The 20,676-nt window shown below is 35.9% G+C and overlaps 1 protein-coding gene across 13 annotated transcripts in view; it reads left to right on the top strand.

Annotated features, from left to right (window-relative positions):
* ZNF407 (zinc finger protein 407) overlaps positions 1–20,676 on the top strand; it is a 340,195-nt gene that overhangs the window by 127,604 nt on the left and 191,915 nt on the right. For all 13 annotated transcript variants that reach the window (XM_052704184.1, XM_052704189.1, XM_052704180.1 and 10 more), the window contains one exon: positions 16,237–16,311. In XM_052704184.1, coding sequence (XP_052560144.1) covers positions 16,237–16,311 — 75 coding nt within the window. The remainder of the gene's footprint in view (positions 1–16,236; positions 16,312–20,676) is intronic.

Here is a 20,676-nt window from a genome sequence, read left to right as displayed (position 1 = left end):
TTTTAAAGGGTGAACAATTCTTAGGCAGTGTCTTCAATATCCTTCACGTGAATGTCCTTTTCTGTTAAAGCAAGCATGAAAATTAGCCTTTTTTAAAAATCATCATGTATTTCTGATCATTGCAAGGATAATGCACATATTGAAAGCTTCTTTATATGCTTGGAGTAAGTACAGAAGACAATATTTATGTAAAGACAAAAATTTCATATTCCTGTTTCTATTTTCTTAGGATCCATTTTCAAAACTTCTAAGAGGTCCAATGTGACTATTCTGTATCTTAGAGATCTGAATAGAAAACTTTAAGTGTTTTCCTTTTTGTCCTTCCTGTTGGAACACGGTAGCATGACCAGATGATGATGGCTTAAGGGATCAGCTGATAGAGATTTATCGTTCAGGGATAGAATGGCTCTGGGGATGAGTAATTGGATACAAATCCTGTTACCTCCAGACTATCTATTCATGTACAGCTCATCTTGATACTGACCACAGGTTGCTACTGTCTGGTGATTTTCTGATAGATTCTTTTTAAAAACTTTGTTTTTCTTACTCCAGTAAATGACACCATCAGAAATGGCACTGATGTTTGTTGTCACGTTGGAAAAAAATCACAATTGAAAGGGCATGGAAAATGAACTTCAAATAATAGCTACTAAATGAAAATTGGTGGAAGATAGAGGGATATTAAGAATTACAGACCAGTGAACTGTGAGTACTGCATAAATTGAAGTATGTTAGAATATAACTATAAAGCACAGTCATAATGCCACTGCCATTGCAACACAATGTTGCAAAGGAAAAATGTTTCTACATACTTAAGCATACATGTAGGCTACTTAGTATAAGACAGTGAGCAAAAGTATAGCTTGTTTGGATGTCCATGCATCCTTTAACAAATTCTGTTACAACTGGTGAATATATATATATGTATATGTACACACCTTGGTAACTGTGGCTTTAGAGGTAGTTTTTGCTATGGGTTAGAAATTGATAAAATATAAACTTTTTAAAAGGATTGCCTGTGCTCTGTCACAAAACACATAACTGGTATAATGTAGCTGACACAGCACCTCTTTAAAAAACAACAACAACAACAAAAAACCATACAACTCAGATATTATTTAATTACAGTTGTCACTATGAGATCGTTCTGGTGAAACCATAAGTCATTCCAGTGAGGCGTTTTGTTATGTCTTACCCTGCACTGATCAAGCTGCATCTTGGTATTTTACTTTTGAACATGCATTTGACACATCCATCAGCTAGTCAAAACAAGGGAATTTTTATTATTATTTTTTTTTATGTTGACAAAGGATATCATCAATTCATTAATAGGTCACTGTGCTTAAGAAATTCTCTTGGTGAACTATCAATTACATTTGTAGAAAAATTAGTTTCATTTATATAACAGGATTTTTAATATACTTCTGGCCCTTGTTATGCAAGTTCCCTTGAATACTTTTTAGGACTTTACAGAAGATGCTCAGCAAAGTGGAAACCATTATTAAAATATTATTATTTTTTTCTGGGTCTCTAACTGCAGTTTAGGACACACTGAAAAAGTGCTAACAAAGAAGGGATTGTATAAATAAATTCTCTAAAACATAGGATAATGTCTATTCTCAGGAACGTTTTTAAGGTTCCACCCATCTCAGGGACCTTATCATAGGAAGTGTGGAGCATCCTCCTCAAGGGGAGCTAAATTGCATGATACCCCATCAGAGGTTTTCAGCACTTGTTTTAATATTATTTCAAAATATATTTTTATGGGAAACTTCAAAACACTTCAGTAAAATTAAAACAAATAACACCAAAAGTTCTTAATGAATCCTGGGAACTGCTATGTATTAGAAATCATGTCTATATATATATAAAAAAAAAAGACAGTTGGGTTTTTTTTAGGTGGAATTTTTAAATGAAACTAAATGAAGTTTAATGGCTTATAACATTGCATGAATTTGTCAAAACTGATCAGCTGGATTGCTACACAATGAATACTGAAAATGTTCTGGTTTTTAGGCTTATAATAGCCTACAGCCATTCAAAAGTCAAAATGTTATTTGATGATTTCAGAATGTTAATGAAATTATTATTAATAGCACATATATTAATCTTAATGATATATGTAAATATGGGCAAATATAAAGCTCTGTTGACACCAGAAGGATTTTTCTATTGCTGAAAGTAAACCTGGGGTAAAATTTCAGTGATGGAGCAGAAAGCAGTCTGTATGAAATAAATCAATAAGGAAATTTCTGATGAAGTTTAAAAACGTGCACAAGCACGTAGGATTTGGAGCGCTTGCTAGTACAAAAAATTTTGGAAAAGGAAAGGGCGATCATGCTTACTTTTATATTGGAGGAAAATAGTATCAGACAGTGTATAAGGTTTTGCTTTATTGTTATCGTGATTTGTTCTATTATCATATCCAATAAATGCATTTGTGTGGGTTTTGTTTTGGAGGAGGGAGGCTAGCATATATCATTTTCCACAGGGGATTTGTTTGGGTAGTAATTTGTTTTAGCTCGCTTGATTTTTGTTTCTCTGCTTTCTTTTCTTTAGGTTAAAATGATCCTTCTCTTATAAAATATATGTAATTATGATTTTCCATATTGGGCACTGTTAATCAAGCTGCAGTATGCTTTTCACTGTCGGTTTCTTTAACACAGGATGTATTTTTTAGGAATGCAGTGAGTTTATGTCTGTAGGATGTAGAAATTTCTTCTCTGTAGCTATATGTAGTAAACAGCTCGGTATATTTTTTACTTTCATATCTATCTTTGAAAAGCTAGATTTTGCTAGTGTGACACGATCTCTGTATTACAATGTGAAAAAGAGAGAAATAACTTTATTACGTAGGAGAATTTCATGGCATTTTACCTGTTGAGGGCCCTGTAGAGCCAGGAGTGTAGTACAGTGACTTGACTAAGTGACAGACAGTAGCAGCCATAGTGTCACTGTGTATTATCACCTCGTGCTAGCTGGAAGCACTCCCTGAAGCTGATCTAGGTTGTATAGTCCTAGATGAGGTCTTCATGGGTGCTGACCATAAAAAGTTCATCAAAGTAATGAGGCGAGGCGAGAGCTTGGCGCTCATGGGCAGAGCTCAGCACCAAGGAGTGTGAACCGGCTCCAGCTGTGACAATAAAACAGCAGGTGGCTGCTGTCATTAGGGGTGGCAGATGAGGCAGGGGACTAACATTCAGCCCACAAAACTCTCATTTGTTAGCCATCGCCACTGTACCATGCAAAATAGCTTCCATCTCAGTCAATTTTACTTTGCAAAATATTACACAGTCGCCATAAGAAAATTAGAGCCTTGGGTTTACAGGTTCCTTGGATCTTATTATCAGAAAACTCGGCGCTTGCAGGCTAGGTGGAAAATGGGACTTTTTCCTCCCCTGAACAGTTACAGGATCTTTACAGTAATTTTATAATATGGCTTTCTTACCCAGGCATGTGTTTATTGGTTAATATTTTGGACTATTTTATTCATAGCTCTTTACAAAATCAATTCCATCCATCCATTTGGCTATGTGTTGCATACGACACTGCCTGCTATTCAGTGCTTCAAAAGTTGCATGCTGATCAAACTAATCCTGTCTCCAAGTCTGCCCAGACACTGCCCAGATTTCATGTCGTAAGTCGTGCCTTTGGTGGTTCTGAGAAAACATGAAGGAACGACATTCTTTGATTTTTGTTTGCTTATTTTAGTTTGAAACAAACGAGAAAGCATTCTTTATATACTTAATTTTTCAAAGATCATTTATACTGCCTGATATTTGAGGCCATCTGTGGCTGAAAACCCTCTGGTCCGAAGCAACGGTTTCCACACTTGCTCCAGTTGTGACCATGTTTTTTAAATTTCTCTGCTCGGAGAGGAATACAAGATAGGCCTATAATTTTATAGCACATCTTCCATGATTTTTTAAGTCATCAAATGTTTCTTTACAGTCGGTGTTGAGTGTTGTTATGATTCGTCCATGACAAAACTACGGCTCACAGTTGTGGGACTGTTTGTGGAAAAAAAAAACCAAACCTGTTATCCAAATAATTTATGCTGACCTGTGTAAAGTTGATTACTTTAGACTTAATTCCTTTAAATCCCAAGAAACAGCTTGGAAGGAATGTTTACTTATTTGGTAGTTCTTTTGTTTGTTTGTTTGTTTGTTTAATTCTTAGAGAAGTCAGTTGTTACAGATTTTAGAGAGAGTTGCGTTGAAATATGAGAAAGAAATTTGAATAAGTAGTGGAAAGTGCTCTATCTGCTTCTAGCCACTGGTAATTTCAAGGGAGAAGATGTAAGCCATTTCTTCAAATGTTTCCTCAAATTTCTTAACTTATTTAAGAACATTCAGAATTCTTGCGTGTCTGGCAAATTTTTAAAGCATAGTTTTCTGTTCTGTTCAGTTGAATGGTTCAGTGCCAACAGAATCAAAACATGACAAGAGCACCCAATTGCCCAGCTTCTTTGGCTTTGTTTACCTGCTAGCACAAAAGTGAAAATAGACCTTGTTCAGTTTCTTAAAATGTCCCAAATTTATGTTATACAGGGATAAAGAAACACAGATACTAAATAGCCCAGATTTTACTTATGTCTTCCAATGTAAGTGATGGTTTCTGAGGCTGACATTAATGATGTAAATTTCATGAAAAACAAAATATGTTGCAATAGAATAAAATGGAATTGTGCTATGTGTATGTTGGTATGTGTGCTACCTATGTTTCCAGGTTTCCCTTCTGTTGAAAACTGGTGGATTCCGTTGTTCCATACTAGCACTTAAACCTAAGGCTTTATGGTTACAACGACAGCAAGGATCAAAAAAGGAAGAGCCCTATCGTGGAAGTGTCGTCTCAGAATGATGACAATAATTTTACTGTTAAAGAGACATGGTTTATGTCTTTTTATGTAACTCTTTATAGGGCCAGGTTTTCACTTTGTATATAAAACTAGAGTCCTGTAATTTATCCTTGTAGTAACATATCTCACAGTTTTGGCTGACAAAACTCAGAAAAAAAAAAATGAATTCCGTTTTTTTGCCTTTTTTCAGGCAATCTAATAATTCTTTTCTTTTTTTAATAACGTACCATAACATTTTGTTTTCAGCAAAACTTATTTGTCCTTCAAAGGTTTGTTCGTCTGTACACTCAGTATCTCTGTATATGTATATGTAGGCTCTTGAGATCAAAGGTGTTTTTTTCTTAATTCCATTGGGCTCATAGATAGATCCATCTTTCTCATGCTTGATTAACTCTGACCATTTCTGGCCACAAATCTCAACTACTGGCTGAGACTGGTGTATTCTTTGCCAGGGAACATCTTCTGCTGTGTCACAGATATCATCTTTATGACTGTACTGATTTGTCTTAGATATATTCCTTTGTTTGTCCTCATACTGATAACAGTTTTCATAGCTAATGTGTGCAGCATCTATACTGGACTGCAAGAATGTGTGTCTTTTGATGCAAAATGTACTTCTCATTCAGTGTTTATTTTAATTGTCTTCACTGCTTCAGTAAGAATTAGATCTCAATTCTCAGGTGAGTACCCTGTTAATCCTGCAGAAAGCCTTCAACACTTACTTGGAATTTCAGAGTTTTTAGTAAGCTTCTGCCTTCAGCCAGCTCTTGCCTTGCAGTCTCAGAAGAGGCATCTTTCAGCTGTTTACAGAAAACTTACATTTTTTTCTGAGACCAGGTACAAGAATAATTTGTACAGTCCCTTCTTTGAAACTTGCCAGCATCAAAGCTCTCAGCCTCTGAGGTGATGGACGAAGGCCATTTCAGCACTAGTCACCTGACTTTCCACTTCTTTGTCTGAAGTGAGTCCAGCAGAGGACTAGGACAAACCTAGGCAATACCACACTTACCACTTGGCAGCTTTAGTGGCTAGTAATTTTCCTGCTAAGTCTGTGGCTGAGGTGGTGAGAGATGTTACCACTTTCCTATGGGACAAGTGGAGTAACAGCCCAGTAGCCACCTGGAGTTCTCATTTGGATAGACTTCCACGCTGCTGGTTCCATGTTCAGTCTCATAATTTGAAAGAGTTCAGAAGATCTGTGGTGCTTGTATGGTGCGTACAAGTCCTTCTGGTCTGCATGTTGTGGTTTCCTCTAGCAATCAGTGTTGCTTTCTTCAGCCAGCCTCCTTCCTCTTCAGTGGTAGGGGGAGAAATTTGTTGTTACAAATCTCAGGTTTTGGGGGTTTGGAGCTGGCTGAGAAGAGAGTACTTGGAGAGACTGAAACTGCAACTGAGACCAAAAACTGCAGAACAAACAACAAACTTCTAAGGTTTATGTTAACTACTAACTGAGGTATCTTGTAACTATGAAAAATCAACATTAATCATAGTGAAACATGAAATACAATAGCCAAGTGTCAGATATACACCGCAGTGTTTCTGTCACCAGTGTTTCATGGTTCTTAGTCTCTGAAGTAGGAACAGCCAGGTTAGAGAACCCTTGGACAAGCTGGGTGTCCTCATTTTTCCTATGCTATTGGTGTGTCTATGCATACAAAAGTATTAGATGAATTTCTGTGAATTGAAACCAGTGTGATCCAAAGGCTTGCCTTCTTTTTTTCCTAGGCAGTAACCAGTCTGTTCTGATTTGTCAAAGCTGCTGTAGTGATTCATACATATGAATGATACTTCTCATTATTAGAGATTGAGTACTGCTGTCTTCATTTTACTCTTTTTATGCAGTTGCAGCTATCTTGTTGAACAGATATTTTGAAATATTTTGCTTTCTATCTTAAGTTAAACAGTCTTCTGGAAGGTCTGATGGAAGGCAAGAAGGATATATTGTACAACTGGATTTAATTCTCAAGAATAAACAGATTAAGCAGCACTTGCTCTTCAATGTTAGACAAAGGGCAAGTTTCTCACTATTGTCACAGACCAAGCAGGCTGCATTCTCTTAGGTTCAGTTGCTATCTATCACCAGCAGTGTTTTCACATTCTGGGTAAACTGTCAGTAAAAATAGTTTATGACTTCTGACTGTTAATTTTGAGCACTTCAATTATCAGATAGTGGTCAGTTCTTTTCTTCGTAGCCACAACTTTGTAAAGGGTAACAGACTCTGCATCTCCTGAATTGATTGAGTTGTGCATGGTGGCCCTATTGCTGGAGAAGCCTGTGCATTTTACAGCCTGAAGTCAACTATCTTTAAATATCTTTTGATTCCCTTTAAAGATAGGCAATAACAGATTTTTCTGATGGCAAAGATATTACTCTTAAGATAGCTCTTCCTGTAGAAAATCTGCTTTCACAGTAACTCTGTCTGCAGTGCAATTTCTAAGCAGTTAGGAAGAAAACACAGCATCTAAAGTGACTTTTTGTTCAGGAAGAACAAAAGATTCAAAAAAATATTAGAGAGAACATAATTATGATTTTTTTTTTAGCTCTATAAATTTTAAGTTGAACTCAAATTTTGGAAATCACTGTTCTATTGAGAGGGAGAACTAATTCATAGCCTGCACTGTCTTTCTGAGGCAAAGTTGAGAGGTCCATTTTCTCCTACTGAAGTCTTAAATTAACTAGGGACATAAAGAAGCCATCAGTTGGAGATGTCACACTGATGATCTGAGAGCAACATGTTTACAGGCTTTGAAAAACACAATGTACACATCAGTCTACTGAAATCAAGGAAAAAAAACACGTGCCAGCCTTTTAGAGTTGACACTTGCAGATAGTGACAGGCAACATCATTTCTGTTCTTTATCCTGAAGCAGATTAGTTTGAAGTCTCTTTCCAAATGCAAGATGATGATAGGTGGAACTGATGTCTCCTGCATCATATTGTGGCTATGCTTAGATGTGAAGTACTGAGCATGCTAGGAAATGGATCGTGGATGAAGAGACAGAACAATGCCTGAAGAGAGGAAGGAAATGGGAATGGAAGGGAGCTGTTACAGGAATGCTGGATGTATGTACTGAGAGAAAAGAAAGGAAAAGGGCAATTTCTTGGTGGCAAAATGGGTGGATGCCCTTTTGTATATAGCTGAAAATCTTGATGTGTGTTGAAAGCATTCCCAGAGTTTTATTTCTTACAACAAATACGTTCTCTGGTATTGTTATGTTTCTGGATGTTGATGGTAATTTATTTTAGATGCAGTGCACTCTAAACGCTAAGCCTAAGGTGTCATTTCAGAACTCGCAGAAGAGAGTCTGTGCTCTGGTAAACTGGGAGGCTGACAGCAGACTACAGAAAGCATTGTGGTTTTTGGTTTTTTTAATACTCTGTGCAGCTGTTAGATTACCAAACACCTGGCGGAGGTGACAGTTGCAGATGTTTGATAACCAATGAAAATTAATAGAACATGTGATTCTTCTGGCTTAGAAGTGATTTCGTAAGGTGTGTTTAGAAATGTAATTACATAGTGCTGTTGTCTACCATTATCACTTAACATTCATTAACTCCTCTGAATACTGAAACAAACACTTCTTGTAGCAGTACTAATTTTCCCATATATTTGTAATGTGATTACCTGACAAAGTGAGCACCTTTTGACTTCAAAGTTTTTTCCACTGTTTCAGCTATTTTTAGACTGCCCATTAAGCAAACAAAATAAGTAGAGAGCCATTTGTTTACTTACAGGGATCAGTTTAAAAATAGTATGTATAATAAGCAATCTTTTATCTATTTTAGTTTTTATTAGCTTATCATCAATTTGGCTCCATAACAGAACTGTGGATATTTAGATGGACAACAGGTCAATTCAACTTCAGTAGGAAAGTTCAGATTTAAAACAAAAATATTTTTATTACATTTTATTTTGCTTGAGAAGAATACCCAGTTGCATAATGTTCAAGTAGATTGTTATTTTTAGTAATGGTGCGTGAACAACTTCAGCTTCATTTCTGAACATAGGTGTTTGGGGAGGATTAAAAGTTAAATTTCCTAAAATTGATTGCTTTTGTTTGTTTGTTTGTTTGTCTGACTGGTTTCACTGGTCATTAATTTTAATTTATTCGTTTATTTCGTTTATTTGTTTATGATATTTTACTGTGAATTTTGGAGCCTTTTTAATTTCTGATGTTTGAACAGGGGATGTCCAGGGGACACAGGTGCTTGAACCTCTGCATTGTTCATTTGAGGTTTCTTGGGATGCTTTTGATATTAAAAATAAAAATTAAAAAAAAAAAGACATAAAGCAATAAGAAAGTGAAATTAAGAACAAATCTGTGGCTAACTTACAGGAAACCTTTCAGCTTCAGTTACAAACCAAGTGACTTGAGGTGAGGCATACAATTAACGGATAAGTGAATTCCTCAAGATCAAGGAAATAATGTAGACACTACCAGTGTTTTTTTCTTTTTGCCACAGTCCTTGCAGTGACAGGCTAATTTCTATCCTGAATGGTTTATATTACGTACATCTCTTGAAAGCGAGATGGTGAGAAAACTTAACAGCTTTGGATGGCATGATATTTCCGGGTCGGTTTGAGTAGAGCTTCCTTTCTCTTTCTTGATACCCAGCTCTTTTATGCCAAAATACATAAAAGGAAATAATTATGCCCCCTGCTATTAATTTATGGCCATGTGACTAATAATTCTTTCACATTTTGAAGGACGCAGATTGGTGACAGAAAGCAACAGGAGTATGTTGAGGGATTTTTTCTCTCTTCTGGATGATAGATGCAGGAATATGCAGGAACAATACAGCCGATTGATTGATAGTGCACAACTCATCCATAATGATCTGTCTGATAGAGCAGTAAATTATTCGTGAGATTGATGCAGGTCATTGAACAGCACATTGACAATCCTGTTGTCTGTCATCCTGTTCAAAGCAAGTCAGGAAGAGTAGCTGCTGTGATACTCAAGTCTACATTGGGTGCAAGCTGTGTACAGGTGTTCCACTAATGCAATAATTCAAGTTGTTGTCGTTTCTCATTTTTTTTTCTTTAGACATCTCGACTTCATCGTTAGTTCATTCCATGTAAAACGGTAAAAATGAAATATTTTAAGAAGAGAAGGTTGCTGTCTTTTGCACTGACAATTTCATATTCCCCTAAAACTAGTTTTCAAAAAGGTTGGGTTTTGGACTCCAGCAGTGGTACATCTCCATGGAAAAGTTAATACATGATTGTGGCGTACAAGAGTGTAAAAAGCCCCCCCAACTTTCAAACATAAGGTAGAAAGGCTAATAATTCTTGGAAATGTATAACTTGTGATTGAATCTTTAGGTTTTATGAATTGCCACAGTGGTGCTCTGGTTCTTGTCTTGTTAGTGATGCCAAAATTGTCCTCTTTTGCCTCTTCTTTCTCTTTCAAGAGAAAAAGTTGCATTTTCCAGTGTGCCAAGTTGTTTGCACTTGAAGATGGGGAGTAAGGTGCCACATATGCCAGATATATTTGTTTTCCTTTTCAGTTTGATCACTAGTGTTAGTGAGGGTGGAGCATAGAATAGCCATACCCTTCTTTAATATGTGTGGTCAGCAGGGAGTGTAAGCCAACGCATCACAGCACAATCAGTATTTCAGCCTGAGTGATGACATGTGACTTGTTAACCTTCTGAAATGCTATTGATTTTATTTTTTATTTTTAACTTAAGAAGAACAATCATAGTTGTGAGTTGGAAGTAAAAAGACCTGCCTCATTTGGCTGCTAAGTGAGTCAGCAGGAAATCCCAGCTTTCCTATGCAGGACTGTAGGACTTGACGTCCTGTCACGGAAGGCATGAAGTTTTTCAGATATTTGGATGTTTTCCACACTAGACTTCGTCCTGCCAGATATTTAGTCGAACCTGACATCCTGTCACAAAGGACATGAAGCCTTTCAGACTACTGGATATCTTCCACACCAGACTCAGCCCTGCCAGATACTTTCTTTTAAATTGAGTCCCTTGCGCACGGTCATGCAAGAGAGTTATCAGCATCCCAGTCTGGACCTTTCAGAATCAGCAAACATCCACGAATGATGGACTTGATGAAATTCCCAGGAATTTAAACTTTTGATGCATGGAAAAAAAGATTACTTGTATATAGAAAACCATTGCTTTCTGGGTACTTCTGTGTTTTCCTCTATGCTCTTGTCCCTGAAATTGACCTGATGAATGCAAAGTCTTGCCAGAGAGAAGAGATTTGTTTAGTAACTTTTTATGTAATTATTAGATTATACAACTTAGCTTTAAGTCCATTTAGACTGTTGTGTATTATTAGACTAAGTGCTGATTTGAGTGTATGAAGTTCTACTTTTATACTTAGAACATGTACAAATCATTAATGACACAAGTTTTATTGAACATGTGACTCATATTTGCCTTAAGAAATGGGACTCTTTTTCTTTTAGTAATTGTGCTTCTATTGGCGGGACTCCTTATGAACCACTCATTCAACTACAAACAATTGAGGTTTACAGCGTATTTCATGAAACCATAAAGAACAAGAGTAGTCCAGTCGTGGAATAAGAACTATCTGCATCTGTGTTACTGTGTAGTTGCCTAAACATACTGTCCTCTTTCTTGGTGTGATCCATGCAGAATGCTTTGATTTTCTGGCCTCAGATTAAGATAAAGGGACAGAAATTCAGGCACAAATCGTAGAAAACAGAAGACGGTGCACACAAGATAATATATTACTTATATTCTAGGGGTGCGCAGAATTTTGAGAAATCCTTTTTCTTATTATTTCTCAGAGCTGTCAGGTCTCCCATGTAGTTTATCCAGAGTGATAAACCATAGCATTCTTTCTGAGTGCCCCAAACATATAAGAAAAACAAGATAAAAGATCTAATTGCTAACAATTTTAAAATAATAGCATTATAGTTTGCTTAAAAGAAAAAAAAAAAAAAAAAAAAAAAAAAAAGAATTTAGAGGACCTTTATTAAAACATCTTGTATATTCGGGGCCTGTACTTACCATATAGTAGTTTACCTGTATTCTCACGGTTAAATTCCCATTCTGTATAGTTTAGAGTAGTTGTATAGGATATTAAGGATATTAATGAAGTGCAGATATTTGTTGTTCTCCTGGACTTTTCTGCCATCACTAAACACTGCTGTCTGTAAGGTAAATCTCTGGGACTCGTTGCAGAGCTGTGTATCCACGGTGAAGTAATGTAAAATTGCTTTTCAGCTGCTGTGTAACTAGTTTATAGAGTCCCCCAAAAATAAATTCTGGTCTTCTGCAGTAGTTAGACTACAAGATGACTGGTTTGTTGATGTGGATGCAAGTGACTTTCTGGAAGAGATAAGATTGAGCTCCTTCCTTGGAATTAGGCCAAGGCTGAGGAGTAAATGCTTACGAAACAATGAACTGTCACAGATTTCATGACTTTATGGTCTAGAATATTTGTTTTGTGTTTGTTTTCTTTGACCTGACTTTCCACTAACAGACCAATATACATATTAAAAAGACTTTCATAGATTCAAGCCATAATAAAACCTAGGATCTTTTGCCTTCTCAAAAAAGATACTTCACAGAGAAGAATTCTTTCCCTGTGGAGAAAATGAGAGAACAATATGTGACAGATTATTCATTTTCCTTGGGTACTGTGATGATAAACATTGTACATGCTGAAGAACTTGTACTACAGTAGAATGAAAAGTAGAAGTCAAGATTGTCCAATATGTTTCTTTAGTCCCAGAATTAGAATTTCCTTTGTTTCTTTTGTACATTAAAATATGCTTTTATAACTTGAAGACAAGTCTTCAGAGGCTCCTAAATCAGTTACAGACTTTCTCAGAGTGCGTCCAAGTGCTGTTTGAAGAGTGCCATGGATTATGAGTGGACACATTCCTGCAAAACCACAACTCTTCCAAACTGAAAACAGAATATTCTGCAGACTTATTTTGGGAAAGGTGCTTGTATATTTATGATTGAAAGTTATTTGTATTTATAGTTTCTATGTAAAAAAAAAACACACACAAAAAAAAACCTGTCCATAGGGAACGTGGATGCTATTCTAAAGCTCTATGCCATTTTTCATTTTACTTTTAATTTGTCCTGGATTTTGAACATAGAGTACATGTGCTGGGAAATAATGCTAGTATGGAGCCAGAGTAGTTGAAAATCACTAGCAAAGTTAAACAAACAAACAAACAACAGGAACAAGAACAACAAAATCACAAACAAAAAAAAAATGCTAGTGAGTACAAACAACGTCCTGCCTACTCATCTTTCCCAGTGCCAGGAGAGACTTCTGGGAGCAGTATTCCATGTGCATGCGGGGAGCTTTCATTGGTCAACAGTTGGAAGTCTAGAATGGATGTTTCTTCCCTAGGAGACCTGAACCTTAGGAAATTAGTGCAGCTGTTACTGCCAGTCTTCGTATCAATTGGGAATGAGTATTTTTAGATCGGGTTTTGTAAAAATGATTCTAGGTCTGTAGTCTGTCCCGTTTGGCATGGATACAAAATAGGAGGAGTATGGCAACTTCAGATTTTTCCTACTCCTTCTTAATGCCTTTTTTTTGAAACCAGTTAACTCAGTTAATTGATAGCATTTACAGGCTTTTGTTTCTACTGGAGTTAAGAAAAGAAAAAAGAAATCATGGAATATATATATATATATATATATTTATATATATATATATTTATATATATATATACACAATGATCTTGAAATCACTCCTCGAGTCCCTGTTTGTGCCAGACAGATTCCCTTAACATTCATTTGAAAAGAAGAAGGCTAAGTCATGTCAACTATCCAATCCTGGCAATGGTTTAGGAGTAACTGATTTACCTCAGCAGAGGTGAGTCAGTTGTTGGAGGAGAAAAAAGCAATTTTTTTTGATTCCTTAAAACTGTAATTGCTTGGAAACATGGAATTACTGAATGTGCTGAAAACATTTCTTTGTGTTTTCACTACCCACTTCCACAGCTCCCTTAAAATTTCCTGCCATATTTGGTAAATATAAACAAATGATTTTCACACCTAACCTTTTATTGTGTTATCCTCATATTCAGCATCTCAAGCAAAATCTTTAGTCTTTGTTTTTATTCTAAGAAAAAAATATTTTTTTGAACAAAAGGCTCACTTTTTCTTAGTATAAATTCTGCATTTCATTCTCAAGCAACTTTGCTTTTAGTTTCTTGGCCTGAATCTGCAACATGAGGGATGTTCTTGAGGTGTACTGAGCACTTCAAGCTTGCACAGAGGCAGGCTGTGCTTTTAAGTACAAGTCTTCAGGCATTATGTTAAAAAGCTTAAGCTGCTAGTAGGTGCTGAGACTTTTATTGAGTCAATCTTCATTTTATTTGTATTTTATAACAGCAGCGAAATGGTGGCTCTGTACCAAACGTCTAATGGGAGATTAATTACTTCAAATTATTAACAAGGCCTTTGCCTTTGATACTTGCAGGAAGGTATTTCTGTCTGTACCCCCTGCAGAGATGCAATGTAAGAAGCGTTTGGCTTTTGTTCAGCAGCTTCAAGTATACAGACTCTAAAGTGGAAAAAAACATCCCTAGAAATACTGTGTAACTGGTTGGCATCTTTGCCTTCCACATTTCCTAAGGACACTTCGCTGTGTAAGAAGCATCAAAGTGCCTTTCCAACTTGAATTGCACATTACCCTTTAACAGTAATATTTTTTAATTTTTTTTTAAGGGAGGGGAAGGTTTGTACCAGAAAGTGGGAATATTGCTAAATGAAGATCTGTTAGGCACGTTTCACAGCTGTGAAGAAATGGTTATTGTTTCTGCTGAAAAGCAAGAAAGCGGTACATTTGGAATGCCTTGTGCTGTTATCAGAACACACGATTTGACTTTGTTACAATAATTTTCCCCATGTACAGTAATTCCAGTAGCGCTTGCATACTAATAATGATGGCGGTGTGATAGATTACCCATGGTTGTAGTGACTTATGCGTTGTGTAGCGGAAAGTAGTTAAGGCTTTACTTATGTCTTTTTATAAAGATCATGAAGTCGCTGTCATTTAAATAACATAAAATGATAATCTTGCACCCTAAAGGATGCACAAGAGAGATTCGCTGTAGAAATGTGAAAGTGCTGAAAGTAGATCAGACATGGAGAAGCCACACTGAGATATTTGTAAAGGAAAAGTACTCTTTCTTGGCTTTCGTGGCTAATACATGCCATAATGCTACAGTATTTTTTACAGTCCTTCCATTGTCCATTACTGCAAACACGTCCAGATGAATTCAGCGCTTAATGTTAAAAATCTTATAACATGCCAGTTTGATTTGTAGCCCTTCATATCATAGAATGCTAATTAAAATCATATTTTTGCATATGTCATGCCTTTCATGTACATATGCAAATAGAGTCTATTGCCTTTCAGCTATTTGTAATTAACTTTATGAAGGACAGCTGTAATACATAATTAACAAAAATGTTTGCAAGCCCTTTTCACACTGAAAGTTACAGCAGTACAATTTTTGCTTATCAAGAGAACTGTTTTAGTTTGCAGCTTCAGTCTGATATCTAAATTGTTTGAAGCAGTCAAATGACATAATTAAATCGATGTTCGGGTCTTATCAGCAGCAAAATGGTACTCTGTAGGTTCCTATCTGTTTCATTATATGTATCACTAAAATGGAATTAAATTATTTGTGTTTTATTTGGTGTAAACACAATGCCAGGTAGTGTAAGTGTGGCTGCTATTGTTGATGTCTTGAACAATGTCTTGCTAGTTTCAAGAATGCTTTCAAAATGTAATTGCAAAAGTGTGCTTCATTGTTTTCCTTCTCTTTTTTCACAAGGCTATAAAACAACTAAGACTATTAATTTGTTTCCATGTGTATTTCTTTAAATAATTAATACAGTGAAGTTTGACCAGACAGAAACAGCGATTAAAGCATCTGATCTTACTGTATTCTTTTTATTACTCTCATTAAAGAAAATGAAACTCGTATGAAGAAGGGTTGTAGGATGTGTCCATTAAACTTAAATAAATTCAAAGGTGTAACTGAGACTCTGTCAGTTCATAATATGAGACAATGCAATTTAAGCAAAGTTGTCTGCTCTCACAATATTATATAAGGCGTTATAATTTACAACAGAAAGCAGAAGCAGTTTTTCTATTTGACCAGTGATGTATGGTTGTGATTGCTTATTTGTAATGAAAATACCCCACTGACTACAATCTGAAGAAAATTTGTCACTGCAGAGTGGACTCCCAAGTTTAGAATATTGTCTGTCAAAGTTACTGTTTTAATTTCAACATTAGTAAAATATGCTCAAGTGCATGCTCAAAATTGACAAAGTCTCTATTTTAAAAAAAAGAAAAAATATTAGAAAAACTAATCTTCCTGTTTTTCTGTTTGTTCCACAGGGTAGCTTTTGTGATGAAGAAGCATTTGAATACTCATTTACTGGGCAAGCATGGAGTTGGCACACCCAAAGAAAGGTAAGTCTCTTTTCATTTTTTTTACTAACTTTTCTTTATGTAGTATGTGTTGCCTGGAGTGTTTAGCTCACCCCAAAACATGTCACCTGGACTTTTAGCTCAACTATTACTACACGCTTAACATGCTTAAATATGCTAGTATGGTCCTTACAGCAGGTCTGTAGGATTCAGTAAAAAAAATTGGCTTAGAAAGCAACTCCATGCAAAATACATGATTTGCAACATATGGAGCTGATTTTCAGTAGGTGATATTATTTCCTCAAGATTTCCATAGTAGTATCCCTCTGTCCACGTATAAAATCAAGTAGTTTTTCATTTTTTATCTATCTGGCCTTGCAGCTCATAGGTTCAGAAAAAAACTTTCTTAGATTAGTGGTGAATACTGAGGTCAAAGCCACGAAAGTTGTTTCCTTATTGGTCTTGGACAGGAAAAGAGATCTAGTGTTTCGACTTAAAAACAAAAACAAAAACAAAAAAATCAGTCATTTAGTTGCAACTTTTTTTTTTTTTTTTTTTTTTTTTTTTGAGGTTATTTTTTGCTATGGCTTGTAAAGTGACCATGTTTTGCAATCTGAACAACACAGTGTTTGCAAATAAGTGGAATTTACCTCAGATTTACTGGTCATATTGTGTCGTAGTTACTGCTTTTTTCTTGAATTCTTGGGGCAGCTCAAATAATGTTGGTTTTTTTTTTGGAGGACAAATAGATGGCATATTCTATTTCAGTTTGGGTAAGTGAATGCATCCTACCTACAGAGTTCAGTGGTCGATGCTTGATTATGTTTCAAATAGTACCACGTTGTTACTCATTCTTCTATTGCAAGCTTTTATAAATAAAGAATATTTCCTGTTTTTAACACAGAAGAAAGGGAAGTTGACTGGTAGCTGTGAATTGTAGGAGATCACTGCAAAACTCTTCCTGGGTCATGTTCATTTTCTATTAAATACACTGGAAACGATAGTTGGTTAGAGCATTCATTCCTTTCCCCTCAAAGTTCAGCACACTGTAATCACAGAGTGAGGAAGAAGGATTTTACATTAACACAATATATGCACCTTTTATTTGACTAAGTACATGTTTAATCACTGCTTTTACTCTTTACATGTTCATGTAGAGCTTTAAGATATTAGCTTTCATCTAAAATGTAGAATAACGCATCAGAACAATTACAGTTTGATCAAATCAGATACTGTATTGAAGTTTATGCTGGTTATCTTTTCTCGTAAAACAACAATTGCAAAAAGCAAAAAGTTTCACTGTGGTGGCATGTTTTGGTACTGGCAGCATTCAATGTGCTGTTTTGCAAGGGGGTGCTTGCTGTGTAATCATCATAAATACAGCATACGGAATGCCTGCTTTACCACAGTGAGTATGTGCTCAAAAAGGATACGTACGATAGAAATCCCAATATTGTATCTTAGCCTGACAGTCATAATTTTAATGATTGTCCTGTTGAAATGGATTCCTAAGCAGGCAGGATGCTACAGCCTAAAGTGGTGATTGCTGTCTCCTGTTTGTTTGTTTCTCCTGAAGGCTGCCTGGCTGCTTTACCCCATTTCTTCCCATATTCCTCAAAGGCTTTTTGCCTGCCTCGCCAGCATGGCAGGAGGAGGAAGGTTCCCTCCCAACCCGTCCATACAGTGGCAGGGTCACAGCCTCGGCAGCCCCAGCTGCCCTGGGAGCAAGGAGCCAAGCTCTGTCCTGCAAGCCTCTGTGCTCCATCTGCATCTGTTCCCCTGGGCCAGCATGCACAAGTGATATCTGAGTGGCTTTGTACTTTCTCTGTTTAAAATTTCTTCATCTGTCTTTTGATTGTTTCTTTTCTGCAGTATCTTCTTAGCTGGCACTTAAGTTTAATGTAGTGCAACATCAAATAGGTGTGGCAGAGCTAAAGCAACATTATAATTTTATAGGAACGTTCCCTCTCTGGTGATTGTGGATGTTTAAAGCCACATGACCTACTGCAGTAAATACCAATCTGCCATTGCTTTCCTTTTCACCTTTCCCATAGTGGGAGAGTTTGATGCTTTTTAATGGCTTTAGGAACCAAAGAAATCCTTCTTCAGCATGTTAAAACATCAATTTGGCTATAAACATATTCTAAATTAAATTACATAGTTTTCCTACCTATTTAAAACATTAATGCCTTGGTTATAATTTTGCAAGCTTGCTATTTTTTAATTTCTCTAGAACAATATAATCAGTTTATTCTTTATGTTTTGAATTTGATTCTGCCCTCTGATATGTTGCATATTATAGCAAATACTAATAGAAGCTAGCTAAATAGGCTGTGACAATTAAATTAATAATGCATTTTATTTGCAAGTGTTTAGTCTTCGTGGTTTGACTGATATATGCAAAGATGGTAATTTATTAAAAGTAAATTCATGTAATTGTAGTACAGAGTTTGATGAACCAAAAAAAGTTGTCAGCATGACTATCATCAAAACCTGAAAATTGAAATAAGTTCAGAAGGGTGCTTGAGAAATATATTTATACACCTTGAGAAATTGATCTTCTTTTTACAAACTTCTCAGGAAAGAATTTTGGATGACATACATTGACATCTGAGACAGGCAATAAAAATTACATCTACAATTTAGTGAAGCAGTGCTGAACTAGTGTGACTTACTCTCTAGCTTTCCATTACCCATGACTATTGTTTTTTTTGTAGACACAAAAGGGAGGTGTTATGGAGGCTGTGGCTGTGTTTTCATGCACAGATTTACAAAACAAGTATAATTCATAATAAGATTGCTGTATCTTTTGGTTTAAAGGTTGGGGTTTGGGTTTTGTTTGTTTGTTTTTAAGACAAAATAGATTTAAGGGGCAAATTGCAGAACCTTAAAAAAAAATAGCCTTATTGTGAATCGCCTGCACGTTTGAGCTGCAAAGAAGCCTAAGAAACCTATTGCCTAGTGCATTATGGTCGTTACCATTTAATAACTAACTCAAAAGTAGAATGTTTTAACAAAAATTCCTCTAAGATATTTTTTCCTATTATTGGAACTGTGATACTGATTTACTGTCAACTTGAATGTATCTCAGAACTGGCATGTTATCTGCTAAGTCCAAGGCCAGTACATATTTGGTACTTTAGTGTCAGTAATCTTCATGGGACCTATAACTATATCTTATTGGCGGGATAAATCTTTGGCTACACCTTTATTGTGTCTCGGAGGCAATGTGGTTGAGGACGAGGTGAATGCATCAGTAGCGTTAATGGTGCCGAGTTCTAATTTCTGTTAGAAATTATGTTAGGTGTAAGCTGGGGAAACGTAGGACCAACTGAGATGTTTCATTGCTGAATTTAAGGTATACAAAAATAGGAGCAAGAAAATAAAATTAAGTCACTCGTCTGTGAGACTGAATTTTGCTACTGTTAAGGACAACTCTGGATTTAAGAGCACAAAAATACATTTATCCTTCAAGACATTTTTTCAGCACAAAACATTCTTTTTTATAAAGGAAGACTTTGTTAACTAAAATTGTCTCTAATACCTCTGTTTAATTTATACAAGCATACCACAGAAAGGCCTTAACTAACAGTTGTTTAATTACCTTATTTTCCCTGTGAATTTTAAACAACAAATTGGCTCTGAAATAACTCTCTGCAGATGAGTAATCCCTTTGAGTCAAATAGGAGCATTCATATATATAAAGTTACTCAGATAAGAAAAAAAAAATACTTGCTGAACTGGAATTTGTGTTCCAGGACATTTTCTTCAAAGAGCATTAATAATATGTTTGTTTTTATAAGGTCACTCTGGTCCATATTACTGCACTTTAAGAATGGGATACAGTGCTAATATTTTAAATGTGGCAGAACAGTAATTAGTGATAGACAGGGGAAAACTCAACCAGGTCTTGGAGAACAAGGAGAAAATTTTTATGGAAATTGCAACATGCTCTGATTCCATCCTCCTTTTGCCAAGAATTTGCCTGTGTTTTCTATGATCCAGATATATCGTTATGGCTGAGCAATACTATTATTATTATTATTATTGGTGGACTTATATCTGAGATCTCAAAAGCCATTAATAGGATATTTAGAAAGCTGCCAGTTTCTACAGCAAATGTATCCTCAGGAAATTAGAAGTTATATTCCTTGGTATAAGTGACAGGCATAACTACAGCTATGATTTTCAAATGTACTTGCTTAAGCCCATGTGAATTCTGGAATATCAAATGCTACTAACATGTGGTATAGCTATCCAAAATATATGAATCTGCTTGGTATGTCATTGGAAGGCATTACTGATGTCTGAAAGAAAAGTAGCCAGGAAAAGTGGATGGGGATTTGATGTTCTGTATGGATGAAAAACTAGAAGTGAATGAAATCTTTCAAGGCAACTCTTCTATTT

The sequence above is a fragment of the Tympanuchus pallidicinctus genome, unplaced genomic scaffold, assembly GCF_026119805.1.
Source record: "Tympanuchus pallidicinctus isolate F22 unplaced genomic scaffold, pur_lepc_1.0 scaffold5, whole genome shotgun sequence".
In the NCBI taxonomy this organism is placed as follows: Eukaryota; Metazoa; Chordata; class Aves; order Galliformes; family Phasianidae; genus Tympanuchus; species Tympanuchus pallidicinctus.
Note: the sequence above shows the minus strand (reverse complement) of the source record. Positions and strands in the feature narration are given on the sequence as shown.